At 36.5% G+C, this 19941-nt stretch overlaps 1 protein-coding gene across 1 annotated transcript in view; it reads left to right on the top strand.

The window, feature by feature from the left end:
• The window catches only part of notch1b (notch receptor 1b), a 122932-nt gene that overhangs the window by 82518 nt on the left and 20473 nt on the right, over positions 1–19941 (top strand). Inside the window, 8 exon segments of the mRNA XM_056458743.1 lie at positions 1726–1927; positions 4407–4560; positions 6748–6932; positions 10131–10263; positions 12143–12391; positions 15155–15267; positions 16689–17260; positions 19044–19478. Of these exon segments, the coding sequence (XP_056314718.1) occupies positions 1726–1927; positions 4407–4560; positions 6748–6932; positions 10131–10263; positions 12143–12391; positions 15155–15267; positions 16689–17260; positions 19044–19478 (2043 nt within the window).

The raw sequence follows: 19941 nt of genomic DNA, 5'->3' as shown, positions 1-19941 counted from the left end.
GGGTGAGTATTCACAACAAAAAAAGAGGCGTATTTTGATGATGCGTTGACTGAGTGTGAATTAGTGGGGGTTGTGATCTTCGTTACATCCCACAGGTCTCCTTTAGAAATCATATTGATAGATGAGCTAAAGTATTTAACACTTATGATCAGGGTAGTGTGAAGCAGAGTTAAGCCGTGGAAGTGAAACAAAAGTGCGGATGAAAGACGAGCGTGACTTGACAGGAAAGCAGCAAAGCTTTTATTATGCCACAGTCCACTGCTTCCAGTATTCCTGTTAGTGATCATGTGGAGAAGAAGCAGCGATGTTTTATAATGCTAAGTACATTTTATTCCGCCTAAATTTAAATTTTCATGTTACCTCATACTCAAATCTTGACCAATCAAATGCTCTCTAGTATCTGGCATGCCCCGCCCCCTTCAAGACGCTTCTCATTTGCTTTTTATTTGATGTGCTTCATCTCAGCCACTCTTACTGGCAGAGCTGTGATAAAACAAAACGCTATTGGCTGTCTTTTTTAAAATGGGAGGGGCTTCTCATTGTCCCACCCTCTCTTTACGTATGTTTCAGTTGAGATTGTCAAACATTTCACGTACAAAAAAACACTTCATGGGACTTTACAACTGCCTATTTCTTTGGATTTGAACATTCTTTAAAACGTTTAGGATAATGCAGCAAAATATTTGGTATAACACTATTCTATCGAGTTTGGGTGTCTTCCCCAAGCTCAGAGTCCTCTCCCCAGACAGCACGCCAAATACACTTTATTCTGAAACTATTGCAAGTGTGAACTCGTGAAGTTATATTAAAGACACAGCAATAGCGTCAGATGCAGCACATTGATTTTATGGCACCAGGTTAAACTTTCTGACACTACATTAACTACTGCAATACATTAAAATAAATACAGGCCACGACTGAACATGAAGGATGGTCACCGAGTGGTGTTCTCCAAAATGAAATGATGAATAGACTTGGGTTTAATAGTATGTGTGCACTCTTGTGTGCAAGATTTATATATTCATAACCACCACAGAGAATATTGGGGGTCATGAATCACTGGCATTGTTATTTTGGGGGTCGCGGGCTGAAAGGTTTGGAAACCCCTACTATAGACTACTATAAAACACACTCATATTATAAAATAATCATTTCTTCTGTGATATAAAACCACATCTGGTCGCAAATAGTTATCAATTTATCAAAACACTCAAATGATGTCATGAAGTGAATCTAGAGTAAAAGTATGCCAGTAAATCTTAGCCTCTAATTGTTTGTTCTTATCATTGGGATCATTATTTACCGGTAAATTGCGAACGTTAAAACATCGCCCATCCCTACTGTAAATATTGATCTTTGCCAACAAGCTACTGTTTTGTCTAAAACAGACAATTGTTACAACTAAGAGACAAGAAGACAAATCTATCTCAACTCTCTGTAAAACACTTGCTTAACAAAGTCGTAATAGACACGCACCAAACAATGCTTCAAGCGTTATATGTCTGTTCTGCACAACACTGAAGGTATCATTGTGAGTCTTATTGTTAAACTCTAGCCTTGCCAGTTCACTGATCTGCCTCATGATGAAGTGTTTAAAACAAAACAACAACTCAAAACTTCTTCTGTTGTCCGTTAGCGCCCCCTTTGGTGAACTAATGACAGTGCAGTCAGAGCAGCATTGCAGACCTTTGTAAGATGAAGTAAATCTGTTTTCTTTTTAAACAGCTCTTGTTTTAATGGCGGCACATGTGTGGATGGCATCAACAGCTTCACTTGCCTGTGCCCTAAAGGCTTCACTGGCAACTACTGCCAGCATGACATCAACGAGTGCGACTCAAGACCCTGCATGAATGGAGGCACCTGCCAGGACAGCTATGGCACCTACAAGTGCACCTGCCCTCAGGGATACCACGGACTTAACTGTCAGGTAATAAATCACTGGTATAGATACAGGGGTGTTTGGGGACAAAACATTTTTATGCATCCATCATGCATTTATTTACAGTGTTTTTTGTTGTTGTTTTGTCATGTTCAAAAGGTTCTGTTTGTGGTCAGATTATTCTTTTACATAATGTTCTTTAAAATAAAACACTATTTGTTAACATAAACTCATTAAAATACTTGTACAGTTCAACATTGACGGACACTATATTAAAATAAAAACTTGTATTGTTTATTATTTAAAGAATCGTATTTACTATATAAAAGTTCTTATATTAATTAATGAACAAAAAGTGAACAATGAATAGTTTTCTCGTCATTAACTAAGATTAGCAAAAGATTAATAAATACTGCAAGATGTTTTGCTTATTGTTAGTTGGTGTTAATAATGCGTTCATTTACATTAACCATTAGAATTTATTGCAAATTATTAGCTATTTATTGCGATGTAAGTTATAACATGGCATAATAATTCAAATTTATTTTGTTGGTGCAATAGCCAAGTGGTTAGCGTGCCGACATATGGTGCAGTAGCACGTCAGGGAGTCCTGAGTTCGAATCCCGGCTTGAGGACAATTCCCTACCCTCTCTCTCTCTCTCTCTCTCTCTCTCCAACGTCGCTTCCTGTCTCAAAAATTTCCTATCTAATAAAGGCCAAAAATAAATCTTAAAAAAAAAAAAATCTAATTTATTTTGCACAATATTCTCAAAAATATTTACTAGTTTGTTATTAAATATTGTGGCGGTTCATTCCGCCGTGGCAACCCCTGATGATGAAAGAACTAAGCTGAAGGAAAATAAATGAATGAATTAAATATTGTTAATTTGTTAATTCCAATTGATTTAAGTAGCCAACACTCAAAAAAGGACATTTGCTGTTTGCTCAAATGACTTATTTAAAATGACCTGAAACAATGCAATTATTGAGGGATTTTTGGGGGACAACATTTTTTTATGTTCAATCAACTTAAATTTGTAAAAACTAATGAGTATTTGGACTCTCAGTAGTGATTATTAAACCACACTGAACTGAGCTAAACTGAACTGAACTTAAACACTACAAACTGAACTACACTGTTCCTATTTACTATGACCTTTCATGTGAAGCTGCTTTGACACAATCTACATTGTATAAGCGCTATACAAATAAAGGTGAATTGAGAATTTAATTGAATAATGAGGTAACTTAATTCCTTCATGTTGTCCCAACACAAATCGATTGTGTGGAACCCAGCATTTTTTACAGTGCAGTAAAATTTGACATAGACTTAAGTTTAAAAATTCATTAATTGATATACTGATCTATTCCCATTACATAACCATGTTTAATGTCCACTTGCAAAACAGAAAAATAAAAAGCTATATAATAAAATATTGATAATAATTATAATAAATATATGTATGAAGAGTTCAGATGCAAAAACCTCTAAAAGCCATTTGAAGTTTTCTTAAAAAAATGGGCATTTTTATCAGGCTCCTGTCTGTAGGTTCAGTAATTTTAAGTTTAGGGAAAGGAATACACTGTTCTAAAGGTCTTTAAAATATTAAAATAAATAACTCAACATAAACATAGGAGTCTGAGAAAAATGCTCATTTTCGAAATGATCATTTTCGCATGATCGCCTCACAGCAAGAAGGTCGGCGGTTCAAGCCTCGGCTGGGTCAGTTGGCATTTCTGAGTGGAGTTTGCATGCTCTCCCTGTGTTGGCATGGGTTTTCTCAGGGTGTCCAAAGATATAGGTGAATTGGGTAAGCTAAAAAATTGTTCGCAGTGTGTATGTGTATGTGTGAATGAGAGTGTATGGGTGTTTCCCAGTGATGGGTTGCGGCTGGAAGGGCATCTGCTGCGTAAAACATAAGCTGGATAAACTGGCGGTTCATTCTGCTGTGGCGACCCCAGATTAATAAAGGGACTAAGCCGAAAAGAATATTAATTAATAATCTAAATCTAAATTAAAATAATATTAATATAAGAAAAATAAATAATTAAATTAAAATATATTAAAAGCAAATGAAATTCTATCAAATTTAAAAAAGCATAAAAATAACATAATAAAATAAAATGATATTGTGCTGAATACAAAATCTCCCTCATCATTTAAACTCGTGCACTGTAAATAATGCTGGCTTCCACACAATTCCTTCATGCTGTCCCAACACGAATCTGTTAAATTAACTTTGAATTGATCATAAAACCATTAAGTTGTCACAACAAAAATGTAAGAATTGTGCTGTTTAATTCAATCATTCTCCTTCAGCTTAGTTCCTTATTTATTAGAGGATGCCACAGCGGAATGAACCACCAACTATTCCAGTTTTTCCATATTGGATACCCTTTCAGCCGTAACCCGGTACTGGGAGACTGTGCTGTTTCCACTCATTTTTAAATAACAAGCAGCAAAAGTCATTTTTGAGTGTGAATACACAAGTTAAATCATTGACGTGGATTAACTGTTGTCTTACAGGAGCTGGTGAACTGGTGTAAGCCATCTCCCTGTAAGAATGGAGGGATCTGCAGACAGAGCGGCACGAGATACAGCTGTCAGTGTCAGACAGGCTGGACTGGTTTATACTGTGACGTTCCCAGTGTTTCCTGCGAGGTGGCCGCCAAACAGCAAGGTTTGTTGATATGAATGAGCTCATTACAGTGGAAGTCAAAATAATTAGCCCTCTTTATTTTTCTTTTCAAATATTTGAAGTAATGAAGTAATGAACAATGAATATTGTTCAAAGGTCATGATTCGCACTCATTAAATAATAGCTTCGTACAATTTTTATTTCACATTCTTCGAGTGATACAAAACAGGAAATATTTAGCACAATGCTTTGCTCAGTGTTTTGTATCCCCCGAAGTATGTTTGATAAAAATTGTACGAAGCAATTATTTAATGAGTGCGAGTCATGATCTTTTGAACAATATCTTTTCAAATATTTCCCAATGATGTTTAACAGGCAAAGGATTTTTTCACAGTGTTTCCGATAATATTTTTTCTTCTGGAGAAATTCTTATTTGTTTTATTTTGGCTAAAAGGAAAGCAGTTTTTAATTTTTTTAAAAAACATTTTAAGGTCAATATTATTAGTCCCCTTAAGCTTTTTTTTTTTTGGTAGATTCATTCATTCATTTTCTTTTTGGCTTAGTCCCTTTATTAATCTGGGGTCGCCACAGCGGAATGAACTGCCAATTTAGCCAGCACATGTTTTACGCAGCGGATGCCCTTCCAGCTCAACCCATCTCTGGGAAACATCCACACACACTCATTTACACTCATACACTACAGACAATTTAACTAACCCAATTCACCTGTACCGCATGTCTTTGGACTGTGGGGGAAACAATTAATCACAATTAATCGAAAAAAGATCGCAATCTCGTTTCAACCCCCTAGACGATCTTAATCCAGCATTTCTACCATGATTCCGCCAATCATATTTTCAAGTTCAGGAGAGAAGCAAAGGCGGCTGCACGAGTCTTTTCATTGTTTCACATACGTTGCTCAGCGACATGTTGAAAGAGTCACAGACTGTTTTTATAAAGTATAATTCACCCAAAAATGTCATTTTTGTCCTCATATAATGCTGTATTCGCGGTCGGGAAATCACACGTGACGTGAGCTGCGAGGGCGAGCGCGCGCCCTACTTAATGATAGCCGTGCGCGCGTCTACTTTAGTGAACAGAATCTGCATAGGCTGTGAGTAACAGGTAATAAAGTTGTAAATAATATTCAGTTTGTGATCATTTGAGAGCCGCGCGCGAAGTATGAACAGCACTTAGCAGTGAACATGAAACCGAAAGCATGCACATCATTTAAATCATCATATTGCATTTTAGAGTTGTGATTAGGACAAGCATTTTATGTTTTTTCTTTCATAGCGAACACACAGTTGTGCATGAAAATAAATGTTTACAGTGTCAGTATAACTACTATAGCCTTGAATATAATGTAAGAAGGAATCTGATAATGACAAATGTCTCATTTTACCAGCGAATAAATGGTTTAATAATGTTGTCAATGACAGATTGCAAGCATATATCTTAAACTTAATAATTCAACATCAGAATTATTATAAGTAGAATAGAATTATTTATAGAAACCAGTAGACCTACACATGATATTATTATTATTGTTTTACCATATGTTTGAGAAAAAACAATAATAATTGCCGACTCATATTAACCTTTATTTAACATCTACAGAATCGTGAGAAAGTCGTGATCTTTATTTTAAGCAAAAAAAAATGTCGATTCTTATTTTAGCCAGAATCGTGCAGCTCTAACCCGGAGGAAACTTATGCAAATGCGGAGAGAACGTGCAAACTCCACACAGAAACGGCAACTGACCCAGCCGAGGCTCGAACCAGCGACCTTCTTGCTGTAGGGGACAGCACTACCTATAGTGCCACCGCGTCGCCTTTTTGATGAAGATAGCATGCAAAATGAGATTTCTGCAGAAAGTTTTCCTAAACTATATCGGTGTCCTTCTTTCCCTCACCGTCAGAGGCATTTTCCCAAAAATGACCTTCCTAAACTAAAACAGTAACAGTTGCTAAATAATTTGGTCTATCGTCACAGTTCATGTATCTTTGGAAAGAAGACACAGTGGGCTTTATTATCTATCATCTAGAGTTTATAATAAGTCTACATTTAGATAGTCTACAGAACAAACCACTGTTATACAATGACTTTCCTAATTACCCTAACCTGCCGAATTAACCTAGTTAAGCCTTTAAATGTCACTGTAAGCTGAATACTAGTATCTTGAAAAACATCTAGTAAAATATTATGTACCTTCATCATGATTTTCAGGTGTAGATGTGGTCCGGCTATGTCGTAACTCTGGCCAGTGTCTGGACGCTGGAAACACACACTATTGTCACTGTCAGGCCGGATACACAGGCAGCTACTGCGAGGAGCAGGTGGACGAATGCATTCCCAATCCGTGCCAGAACGGAGCAACTTGCACCGACTACCTGGGTGGATACTCCTGTGAAGTAAGTCAAGAGAATCTGGTGCTTAGCAAGAGGAATGAGTGTAGAAAAGTCTTCATTGTGAATAAAGAAATGACCAGCATGCAGCTTTAATTAGTAAGTCAATAAATTAGCATAAAATACTGATAAAGTAGAGTACGTAAGTGTAACTAGCTGGGAATAATTAGCAATTAGGCAGCATGTGTTTTTTCTAATCAGGAGCAATTTCTGTACATGTCATTAACAATTAATGTTGGTAATGTTGTGTATTTATTTAGCATGTAAACACAAAACCGCTCTTTGTTTTTACTCTGTTTTGTTTGGTATATTGTTGAGTTCTTATTTAATATTGTTTATTTATTCAAATTAGTTATATTCTTTCAATGTATGCGCTGTCTTTCAATGTATAAGTGAAGTTTAGTTATAAACTAATTTCGAGAGGATCACGTGCTTATGATTGCTAGCGGCTGGATCCGCATTATCCAATTCTCACCAATCAGACGACTCCTAAGCTACTACAAATACCCTGGGTTAAGTACCACCGCTATCTTCGTTTTGAAGAATCCCCCCATCCACCCCTACTCCTCCTTCTTCCTAGATGGGTGACACGGTGGCCCAGTGCTTAGCACTGTTGCCTCACAGCAAGAATGTCTCTGGTTCTAGGCTTTACCAAACCAGCAGACATTTCTGTGCGGAGTTTGCATTTTCTCCCCGCGCTCACGTGGGTTTCCCCCGGGTTCCCCGGTTTCCTCCCACCGTCCAAAAAACATGCAACATAAGTTAATTGACTAATTCAAACCGGTGCTATAGACATGCTCCTAGTAAATGGTTATCTCTCAAGAGCAATCACTGGCTGTTCATTGGTTATTACAGCGGGGGAGTTCTCGAGATCTACCTGAGCTCAAACTCCCCTCTCGCCTTGCAACGGGAGGGAGCCCCGGGCTCGAGGATCTCATGAGCTCAGGGCTCTCTCCCGGGACAGCATGCCAAACAAGCTCATAATTAATCATCAGCTAAGTGTGAACTCTTGAACTGCATGTTAAAGAGATCATTTTCCCAAATATGAAAATTCTGTCATCATTTACTCCTCCTTTATTTGGTTTCTTTCTTCTGTGGACTACAAAAGAAGATATTTTGAAAAATGTGTAACCATTGACTTCCGTAGTATTTGTTTTTCCTACTTTGGAAAAAGTCAGTGATTGCATGTTTTCAGCTTTCTTCAAAATATCATCTTTTGAGGGAAACTGCTTTGAAACCACTCGAGGGAGAGGAAATAGTGAGCACATGTTCATTTTGGGTGAACTATCCCTTTAAGTACAGTGAGACTATCTTTGTGTGTGTGGCCAACTATTTTCTGAAGTAAATGTGCTTGTATTTTTAAGTTTTTTCTTCAATCTTTTACAAAAAATGATTCAAATTCATTTTGAGCGAGTAAATAATCAGTCAGTGTTCAAAACTTTGCTCTTAGCCCAATGTACAGCAGCCAGCTTGTAACGATGTTTTATAATTGGAGTGGTAGTTTTTAAGCCAGCACTCACTTATGGACATGTAATCCTACCTAAATAGTCCCCAGTAAGCTACAAATAAAAATTAGGTATCATTGGAAAGAAGACACTTTGAGCTTTACTATGGTCCATCTAGAAAGTTTCATGCTAAAAATATGAACATTTATAAATTATGAAGTAATGAGAAAGGAAAATTGTAATGTGTTCAATATTTGTTTTTTCATATACACACACAGGAAAACATTATTGTAATAACCTATAAAAATATGCATTGAAAGCCAAATCTATCTTTGGAAAGAAGACATGTTGGGCTTTATTGTCCATCATCTAGAGTTTATATTGCTCAAAAAGAAAAAAGTTATCGATGCTTAAGTAATGTAAAAAAAAAAAGCACCGTACTAAACATTTTATTATTTCATAAACAAATATATGAAATTAGTCCTGGAGCAATACAGAAAAGTATTAGGTCAAAAGCCACACAGCTCCTGAGTATACTCAGTATATGTTTTAAATTTGATGGCAATATCATGCAAAATGAAGTTTCTGGAATTATTTTTCTGAGTTAATGTCTTGTGATTTTTCTGCCTCTCCTTGTTTGTGGAGAAGCATAGGAACCATTCATCAGCTAGAATTATCAGGCAGCTGGAATAAATAGCAGATTATAAAAGATGTGAAAGAGAATAGCGAGTACTGAGGAACTTTAATTTGCTTTAATGTAAAGAAAGATATCCTTGGAAGAATTTAAAATTTGCTATGAGAATTAAAGATTAGACTTGCACTCAAAAAAGCACTTTTGCTACTTGCTTAAACTACTTATTTAAAATGAGCTGAATCAGCACAGGCGACGCAGTGGCGCAGTAGGTAGTGCTGTTGCCTCGCAGCAAGAAGGTCGCTGGTTCGAGCCTCGGCTGGGTCAGTTGGCGTTTCTGTGTGGAGTTTGCATGTTCTCCCTGCGTGGGTTTCCTCAGGGTGCTCCGGTTTCCCCCACAGTCCAAAGACATGTGATACAGGTGAATTGGGAAGGCTAAATTGTCCATAGTGTATGAGTGTGTGTGAGTGTGTATGGATGTTTCCCAAAGATGGGTTGCGGCTGGAAGGGCATCTGCTGCCTAAAACATGTGCTGGATAAGTTGGCGGTTCATTCCGCGGTGGTGATCCCGGATTAATAAAGGGACTAAGTTGAAAAGAAAATGAATGAATGAATCAACAACTTAATTGTTTCATGTTCAATCCCCTTTGATTAAAAAAAAAAAACTACTGAGTTAACTTAATCGATTTGTGCTGGGACAACATGAAGCAGTTGTGTGAAACCCAGCATTTTTTGCGGTGTGTCCACTGTAAAAAAAAAAATCTGGGTTCCACACAATTGGTTTGTGTTGAGTCAACATGAAGGAAGCAAGTCAGCTTATTAGTTTTTACAAATTTGACAAGAAAAAAAATCTCAAGAATTGAACAAACAGAAAACATAACTGTTTTGAGTGTTTTGAGTGTTGAAATCGAAATGTACAACTAAGTAGAGCTGTAATCATTTGCATACTTCAATGTAAGATAAGCTAATTGGTGATCGTTAAATTTAACCTTAGGCTAATGTTAGCTAAACCTTCTTTGTAAAAGAAATTGCTTGTTTGGCAATGACGGGAGAAAGCGCCTAGCAAACAGAAAGCGGTTTGTTTTATGTTTGGCATTAATTTGCTTCTCCTTGTTGTGTTTCTTGAAGTGTGTGCCAGGTTATCATGGAGTGAACTGCTCTGACGAGATCAATGAGTGTCTGTCTCAGCCCTGCCAGAACGGGGGCACATGCATCGACCTGATCAATACCTACAAATGCTCCTGTCCTCGGGGAACACAAGGTCAGATATCACTTCCTCCTCTGTTTCATGCTTTGTTAGCTTCATTAATTAGATCTTTCACGCTTATTGATGCATTCATGCTTAATTACATCTCATATGTCTTTTATTTTGTAAAAATGCACAGAATCTTAAAAACAATGTTATATTACCCAATTATATCACAATTAATAGCTCTTTTGACCGTCTGTCAAATTTAGGACATCATAGAAGCTCTCCTGATATGACAGAAATGTCAGTATAAATACATATAGATCTTAATTTCTGCATATTAAAGGGATTATGCAAACATTTATTAAATAAATATATAAAAAACAGCAGGGTCTCATTTATAAACATGACTCACACACAAAACAAGGGGAAGAAATGTCCGTACAACACTTCCCATGCAAAAGTTGTTATTTGTAAAATACAAACTTGGCTGGATCATGTGCGCAGCTGTAAGTAAACTAACTATTGGCTTAATTAGACCACTTTTTAATTGTATTTTTTTATTAAAGAAAAAGAAAATGTACTTGCAATAAAACTGATATTACAAAATTGATATTACAGTTTTGTTATAGCAAACGCACCCAGCAAACAATTTTGTGTTTAATAGACGTCTAATAGACATCTAAACGTAGACAGCTTTGCCAAAACAAGGCTAAACTTGGGCTGTCAGTGAAAATCTAAGAATCTAAAAATCTAATAGACGTCTCTAAGAATAGCCCAAAACTAGACTAGTCGTCAAATAGAGAGACTTTACATGTGCAGTCATTCATTTCTGTTTATTTGATGACTAGTATTTGCCTATTCTTATATGTCTATTAGATGTTCACACAGCCCAAATTCAGCCTTGTTTTAGCCAAAACGACAATGTTTAGACATCTATTAGACATCTTTTAAAAACAAAAAATGCTTGCTGGGAAGCCCCACTCACAAAACCCAATCGCTAGCCAGCTTAACAAAATAAATAAGGCCAAATATGATAATTGCAAAGTCCAGAGCCATGCATGTCACTTTAAATCATCAAATGAGCCTTAATCATCAATAAATAAATGGTAATCGATTCTGAAGTATGTTCAGTTTAGGAAGGATTCTATTCAAATTTGATAAATCAAACCCCTGATGACTTAATCAAGTTTATATTTTGATGTAAGCTTGACGCACATTGTTTCTATAGATACAACCAACAACTTTAAAAAGATTTGTTTTACATTTCTCCAATAGTTTTTAATTGGATTCGTTGTAGTCCTGTACTAGAGTTGATAAAGGGATAGTTCACCCAAAAATTACACTTCTGTCTTTATTTATTAATATTTTCATCCTCCACTTGTTCCAAAGCTGTTTAAGTTTCTTTTTCTGTTGAACACAAATGTATACTGAAGAATTTTTTAAAAATCAAAACAACACATTCATTAACTTGTGAAAATCCGCTTTTTCTCAACATTCTTCAGAAGATTTTGTTTTGTGCACAACAGAAGAAAGAAATTTCTGAACATTTAGAACCACATGAGAGTGAGTAAATGATAAGTAAATAATTTTTTTTGGCAATGAACTGTCCTTTTAATGGTGTAGTTCACCCAAAAATGAAAAGTTGGTCATCGTTTATCAAAAAATCTGTCCCTTTGAGTGCACAGTAGTATACCTTTTGTCTTTTTTATTTTTTTATACATACAGAATAGAACATTTTTCGACAAAATTCTTATACTCTATACTGTAAAAAAAGTTGACTTAAACTTGTAATGCAACTTGCTGCAGAGCTTTTTGAGTTGATTCAACTTTAATCGAGTCAAGTGCCGTACTCAAAGCAAAGTTAACTTACAGTTTTAAGCTGAGTCAACTTATTTTTACAGTGTAGAATGTATAAGTGCAGCTTCTATTTCACTTTTTCCTCTTTCAGGTGTGCACTGCGAGATCAACATTGACGACTGCACACCGTTCACGGACCCCGTGACCCATGAGCCCAAATGCTTTAACCAGGGCCGCTGTGTGGACCGCGTGGGCGGCTACCACTGCATCTGTCCCCCTGGGTATGTTGGGGAACGCTGTGAGGGTGACGTCAACGAGTGCCTGTCCAACCCCTGTGGCACACACAGCTGCATCCAGCTCAAAAACAACTACCGCTGCGAGTGTCGCACAGGATACACAGGTACAAACATAGGTCCCTGCTCTATTATCACGGTGTCTTAAAAACTATTGAAAGTTAGGTCCAATCCCAATTCTATTTTTGTACCCTTCCCCTTCCCCTTGGCCCTTGAAACAGAGTGTGAAGGGGAAGGGTTTCAAAATTTACCCTTAAGAAATGGGACAGCACTAACACCTGCACACGTCATCATATGTCATCTCGATCTCTTGCTTCATATGATACCGACGATCATGACTGCCGTAATTATCCCAGTTGCATTATTTTTTGGTATCTATCTTCAGGAAATCAGCGAAGGCAACGATATCATGTTATCATAACGATGTAATGTGGCAATTAGATCATAACTGTACTGTGCATTTACACAGGGGCCATATACATCTACGTAAACACACGAAAACAACATTAATATTATAGCAGACACTGTAAAAAGCTCATTTCCAGCCACTAGACCAGGCATGGGCAAACTTGATCCTCGAGGGCCGGTGTCCCTGCAGAGTTTTGCTCCAACACTAATCAAACACACCTGAACACCCTAATTAGTGTCTTTAAGATCACTAGAAAGCTACAAGCAGGTGTGTTTGATTAGGGTTGGAGCAAAACTATGCAGGGACACCCGCCCTCCAGGATCGAGTTTGCCCATCCCTGCACTAGACATTACTGACGGGATATTGAAGTGTCATCGAGTGTCAGAATGTTGTGGGACTGCTATACAGGAGTTATTATTAGGGATTATAGATCGCGGAATTTAGCGGTTTTTATTTTAGCGTTTTTTTGAAGCATGACGGTAAAACACGAACAGCATTATGAATTTATTAAAACATGTGCTTGTTTGTCGTAATAATGACAAAAAATACGTTCCGTTGTGGCTGGTGTATTCTGGGAAATTTTCTTACTCCTTTTTTTTGAGTGTGGTCCTGAAAAATCTCAGTTTGAAGCAGTATTTACCCCTTCCCCTTAGCCCTACTCTTTTAAGCTAAAGAGAATTGGGACACCCCTACCCCTTCAAGTGAATGAGGGCTAAAGGGTAAAATTGGGATTGGGCCTTAATAAATCAATTCAGATGAATTTAAGGCCTTTAAATAGTATTAAAATGTCTTGATGACACCTTGTGTGTACATAGTTCATGTTTTGAACAGCATAGTAGTCTTTTGTGGCTGTTTACATCATTAAATCAAGCCAACCTCATCATTTGTTTCACCACCTCTGGAAACAGTTGATGGTGGACAAGCCCAACATATTTTACACCCCATATACACCTGCACTTAATATCACCTATATGTAATCAGATTGGCGAAAACAAAACGTAAAGCGGTAGTTAATCCAAAAATGAAGATGCATCATTTACTTTCCCTCCACTTGTTCTAAACGTATCTGCATTTCTTTCTAAGCTTGAACACAAAAGAAGATATTTTGATTAGTTTTGTCAAGCAGTGGCCATTGACTTCCAAAGTATTTGTTTTACCTACTATGGATGATAATGACTGCCGGTTTCCAACATTTTTCAACATTCTGAAAATGTAGCCCTATATACATTTCTGAAGATCGCAAATTATGTAGCCAGAAGTACGTATGGCTGCATTTCGTCTTTAAATCGAACGCTACAGGGCGGTATGACACTTCTCCTTTCCGTGCTTACTAGCTGATTGCTTACCTCCGTATGGACGGCTTTCCCGCTGTTACCAGTTTGACCAGTAGCTCGCCTTGTATGTCGGCGGACTTGAGACGCAGAGAGGAGCTGACTACAAAGAATGGTTCCAGAAGGCGGATAAGACAAAAACAGAAGCTAAAAAATAAAATAAACAAGTAAATAACAGGGTGAGAATGTGGTGAAATCTGAAAACGTGCTAAAAATCAGGCAAGGGCTTTTCTTTTTCTGGATTGCTTTTTAAAACTGCTGATTGGGTTTAGGGAAGTGGGTGGGCGGACCAATCTGTGCTTTTGAAAACACTATTGGTTGGGTTTAGGGAAGGATGAGGTCAGTCAGTCAGTCAACAGCGGCCTCCGGTGGATTTACGCAAGAAGAGCAGGCGCAAATTTTTTAAAATATCAACTTTTGGGTTCAACAGAAGAAAGAAACTCATAAAGGTTTGAAACAACCTAGGGATGATTAAATTTTCATTTTTGGCTGAACTATCCCTTCATCACAGTAAACACGGCCTTACACTTAACAACACGTGACACGACAAAATTCCAGCAACAAGCAGTTTGACTGTGCACCAAAAATGACGCAACATGACAGAATAATTTAAATACCGGCCAGCTGCACTCCCAACTAAATGGTAAAGACTTTTATTCTAATACATATTAAACCTCCTGAACATTACTAATAGCCTACGGAGTGGCTGATTTTGCTGGGTCACAGTTCCGACATTCATTTTCAAACCATCTTCAGTAGTTTTTTTTTCACGATTTGAGGTGAACTATCTGCTGCTGCTTTCAGTACTATGGCAATAAATTTAACGTAAGGGTGTTTTAACTCACATTGGTAGCATTTAACACTGAATAAAGCACATAATCAGTACCTGAGGTGATCTTTGTCATAGTAGTTTATGCTGTTGTTCTGTCGCAATGTCAAGAAAAAGAAAGCATTTCTAAAATAGAAATTTCAAGCGTCGCCGTTGCAGATGGTTAGGATAAAACCTACTTTTAACATGAAAAAAAGATATCTTTTATCGCTTGTTGTGGCATCACATCATGTGTTCTTAGGACACTGTGTTAAGGTGTACAACTGAAATGTTGAATATGGTTGTTTGTGTATCTCTACAGGTCAGCATTGTGACAAAGTGTTTGATGGCTGTAAAGGGAAGCCGTGTCGTAATGGAGGCACCTGCGCTGTGGCCAGTAACACTCCTCATGGCTTTATCTGCAAATGTCCACCGGTTAGTCACAATCATACAGATATGCTGTTTTTCCCATTATTTATTTGCAAAGAAATGTTATATTTTACATTTCACAACATTACTGTTTTTACTGTATTTCTGACCAAATAATTGCACTCTATAAGAAACAAAAATCATTCTGTGCCCAAATTTTGATTCTGAACACAAAATAACTGTCTGCACATTATATATATATATATATATATATATATATATATATATATATATATATATATATATATATATATATATATAGCTGTACTCAGTCTTTGGTACTTCAAGTTACTTCAATTTTAATGAAGTGATATGAATTAATTACTTTTTTGTTTTTAAATTACCTGTCTAAAAAGTAACTTAGTGTTACCGTCACCAGCGATCTACAAATTAGCCACATTTACGAACTTCAAATCCTGTCATGCACCTCACACACACCTGTTCCTGTGTGACACTGATTGCACAAACCCAGAGGATCATTATGAACTGTATATACACCACACTTGCATACACACACAGTCCATGTAATCAGAATGATCCTCCGGGTGTGTGTAATCAATGTCAAACAGGAACAGGTGTGTGTGTGAGGTGCATGACAGTATTTGTAGTTCGTAACTGTGGCCGATTTATATATATATATATATATATATATATATATATATATATATATATATATATATATATATATATATATATACCAAAACAAAAACATGACACCTATTTAATGACACTTTATCTACTGGCATGAATTATTCTGCAAAATATATATTACTCTGCTTTTCTCAATTGACATACATAACTAATGAATTTATTTACACTATTTAAGGCAAATATCTTATTTTATTATCTTATTAGAGTAACCCTAATAATATTGCCTAGACATGAAAAAATAATCTCTTTATTTACCCTTTTTGAGTAGAAAATTCATTTAATTACAGTAAATAAATACTTTGCAACTAATTACACCCAAAAATTACAGAAAAATGCGAATAAAAAAACATCTCATCACGAACCAATCCCTAAATATCATTCATTCTGAGTGTGCCTCAAACACACTCTTTCATCTCTCTTACACTTTACACGACACACATGCACCAGTTTATTGCACATTTTACAATCACTGCATATCAAAAAAAGTGCATTTATGAAGTGTGTCTCACGCAGATGAGTGGGCTTGACAAACCACCTGTAGTGACACTCTTTGCTATCTTTCTCTGGGAAAAAAAATTCCCCCTCCGGCACTAAATTCTCTAAACACAAAGGGTTTTCTTGTTTAATCAGCACTATCTAGTGTGTATTACCTCTTCTTCTTGAATCTCTGAATGCCTCCTCAAGTGTAAGTCACTTTGGACAAAAGCGTCTGCTACTGTAAATGACTACATGTAAATGTATTATTAAACGTAGCATCTTCTGCATGTCTCATTTAGGGTTTTACGGGCTCAACCTGTGAATACGACGCTCATGCATGTGGGAGCCTTCAATGCAAAAATGGCGGGACGTGCGTTTCTGGTCACAAGAGTCCCAAATGCCTGTGCACCCCTGCTTTCTCTGGTCCTGAGTGCCAGGATCCCAGCGGGGGCCACTGCACCACCAATCCCTGCTATAACGGAGGCACGTGCGTGTATATAGCCGAGGAGCCGTATTACCATTGCATCTGTCCCACCAACTTCAACGGTCTCTTCTGCCACATCCTGGACTGGAGTTTTCCAGGCGGCACCGGTCAGGACATCACACCGGCTCCTGAGGTGTCGGTCAGCTGCGAGATTGAGCAGTGTAAAGTCAAGAAGGGCAATAAGATCTGCGACAGCGCATGTAATAATTACGCTTGCGATTGGGATGGTGGGGACTGTTCGCTGAACTTTAATGACCCATGGCAGAACTGTTCGGCAGCGCTGCAGTGCTGGCGCTATTTTAATAATGGGAAATGTGACGAACAGTGCCACAACGCGGGATGCCTCTATGATGGATTCGACTGCCAGAGACTTGAGGGACAGTGCAAGTGAGTGCTGTTTAAAAGTTTACTTTATCAATTTTAAGAGTTTCTGGTTTGGGCCAGCAATTTACAGCTGAAATGAAAAGGGAGGATTTTGTTCCCCTTTAAATTATTTCATAGTACAGACTTGTTGATATAGCCAAGACTAGCCACAGCATCTGCTAGTGCAAATAAGTCAGTGGGAACAAAATGTGGCCTGCAATTTACAGCTGAAATGAAAAGGGAAGGTTTTTTCCCCTTTAAATTATTTCATAGTACAGACCTGTTGATGAAGCCAAGACTAGCCAGAGCATCTGCTAGTGCGAACTAGGTGGTCAGATTTCAATTAATTGTAAATGCAGAATTAAAAAGCAGTCCATGTGAAATGATCAGATATATATATATATATATATATATATATATATATATATATATATATATATATATATATATATATATATATATATATATATATATATATACATGCATACATACAGATATATAAACTAAAAATATAATAAAACAGATATATTAAAATGGATAAAACATGAAAAAGAAGAAAGTAAACATGAAAAACTAATAAAGAAATAGCATAAACATAAAATTAAAATAAAACATAAAATGTATTATAAACATGAAAAAGAAAAATGTAAGAATGAAAACATCATTTTAATAATCACTCTTAAATATTAGTTAGTATATTAGGGCGGATTAGTATTACAAATTAGTATTTATTATTTTTAAATGAATAAGTTATTTTCTATCTTAAAACAATAATAACATGTGTTTGAATATATATATATATATACACATATACACACTACCGGTCAAATGTTTGGGGTCAGTTTTTTTTTCTGTTCATCAATTCAATCCATTTATTAAATGTAAAAAAAAATATTAAATTGTTAAATCTTTGTTAAAATTGTATGTCGTTTAAAATGGAATAATTACATCAGTCATTTTGCTTTTATTACCAATAATAATAATAATAATAAAAATAATCAGAATAATAACAATTATTCATTCATTCATTTTCTTTTCGGCTTCGTCCCTTTATTAATCTGGGGTCGCCGCTGCGGAATGAACCGCCAACTTATCCAGCATATGTTTTACGCAGTGGATGTCTTTCCTGCTGCAACCCATCACTGGGAAACATCCATACACACTTATTCACACACATACAGCACAGACAATTTTTTTGTTTACCCAATTCACCTGTACCGCATGTCTTTGGACTTGTGGGGGAAACCGGAGCACCCGGAGGAAACCCACATCAACACGGGGAGAACATGCAAACTCCACACAGAAATGCTAGCTGACCCAGCTGAGGCTCAAACCAGCGACCTTCTTGCTGTGAGGCGACAGCACTACCCACTGCGCCACTGCATCGCCCTAATAATAATAATAATTAATATTAGATTGAGCCTTGGTGAGCAGGATAAGCTTATTTTAAAACATTTAAAACATTATATGTGTATATATGTATAAATTATATATATATAAATTATATATTATATTATTTAAAATTCTATTATTATACTATAATATCTCAAAAATATCACTGCTCAGTAGCATTAAAATCCCTGAATAACTAAAGTAGTGATTGAATTTTGAAAGATGGTACTGTGGCTTGTCCAAAATTGCTTACAAACCCGAATCTTCTTGACCCAGATGGTCTAACAGGTCAAAACCAGGTCAACACTCTTGCAGTCCAGATTTCAAGACCGGTTTAGAACCTAATGGCCATTAATGACTGTCTAAAAGCAGATAAATAAATACAGTTTCTAAACTCTCCTCTCCTTTCTCCTAGTCCACTATACGATCAGTATTGCAAAGACCACTTTGCAGATGGCTACTGTGACCAGGGCTGCAATAATGCCGAATGTGAATGGGACGGCCTGGACTGTGCCAATGACACCCCAGAGAAGCTGGCTGCAGGACTGCTGGTAGTGGTGGTCCACATTCACCCCGATCAGCTCCGAAACAATTCATTCGGGTTTCTGCGGGAGCTCAGCCGAGTGCTTCACACCAACGTGGTTTTCCGGCGGGACAGCAAGGGGCAAGAAATGATCTACCCATATTACGGCAATGAGCAGGAACTGAGGAAACATAACATCAAACGATCACTAGATGGCTGGAACGACGCTTCTAGCGATGTTTTGAGCTCAATGAAAAACAGTATTTACAATATAGTAGTGGAAGGAGGGAGAAAACGCAGAGAACTAGAGAAGATACAAGTCAAAGGGTAAGTGTGTGTGATAGTAAAATCTGATATTGCGATATTTTATTTTTCTGTGACATACAGACAGAATTATTAGCCCTCCTGTAATTTTTTTTCTTTTTTCAAATATTTCTTAAATGATGTTTAACAGAGCAAGGAATTTTTCAGAGTATTTCCTATAATATATTTTCTTCTGTAGAAAGTCTTATTTATTTTATTTAGGCTAGAATGAAAACATCATGTAAAAATATTGTTTTGTTTTCACTTTTAGAAGTAACAAGTCAAAATTAAGTGTTAAAATCATTTTGTAAAATTAAAGTCGTAATATGATTACAAGTTTTATTGTTTATTTATTGTTTTATTAAATGTTAATAAGATTTAATCATTTTATTAAATGTTAATCGTAAAATAATTAATAACTAATACATTTCAGTTAAAACTAGTACATTTTTTAATTAATAGTAACATTAAATATAATAGATGTCTT

The sequence above is a fragment of the Danio aesculapii genome, chromosome 5 (genome assembly GCF_903798145.1).
Source record: "Danio aesculapii chromosome 5, fDanAes4.1, whole genome shotgun sequence".
NCBI classification, from domain to species: Eukaryota; Metazoa; Chordata; class Actinopteri; order Cypriniformes; family Danionidae; genus Danio; species Danio aesculapii.
This window is presented reverse-complemented; position numbering and strand designations above follow the sequence as displayed.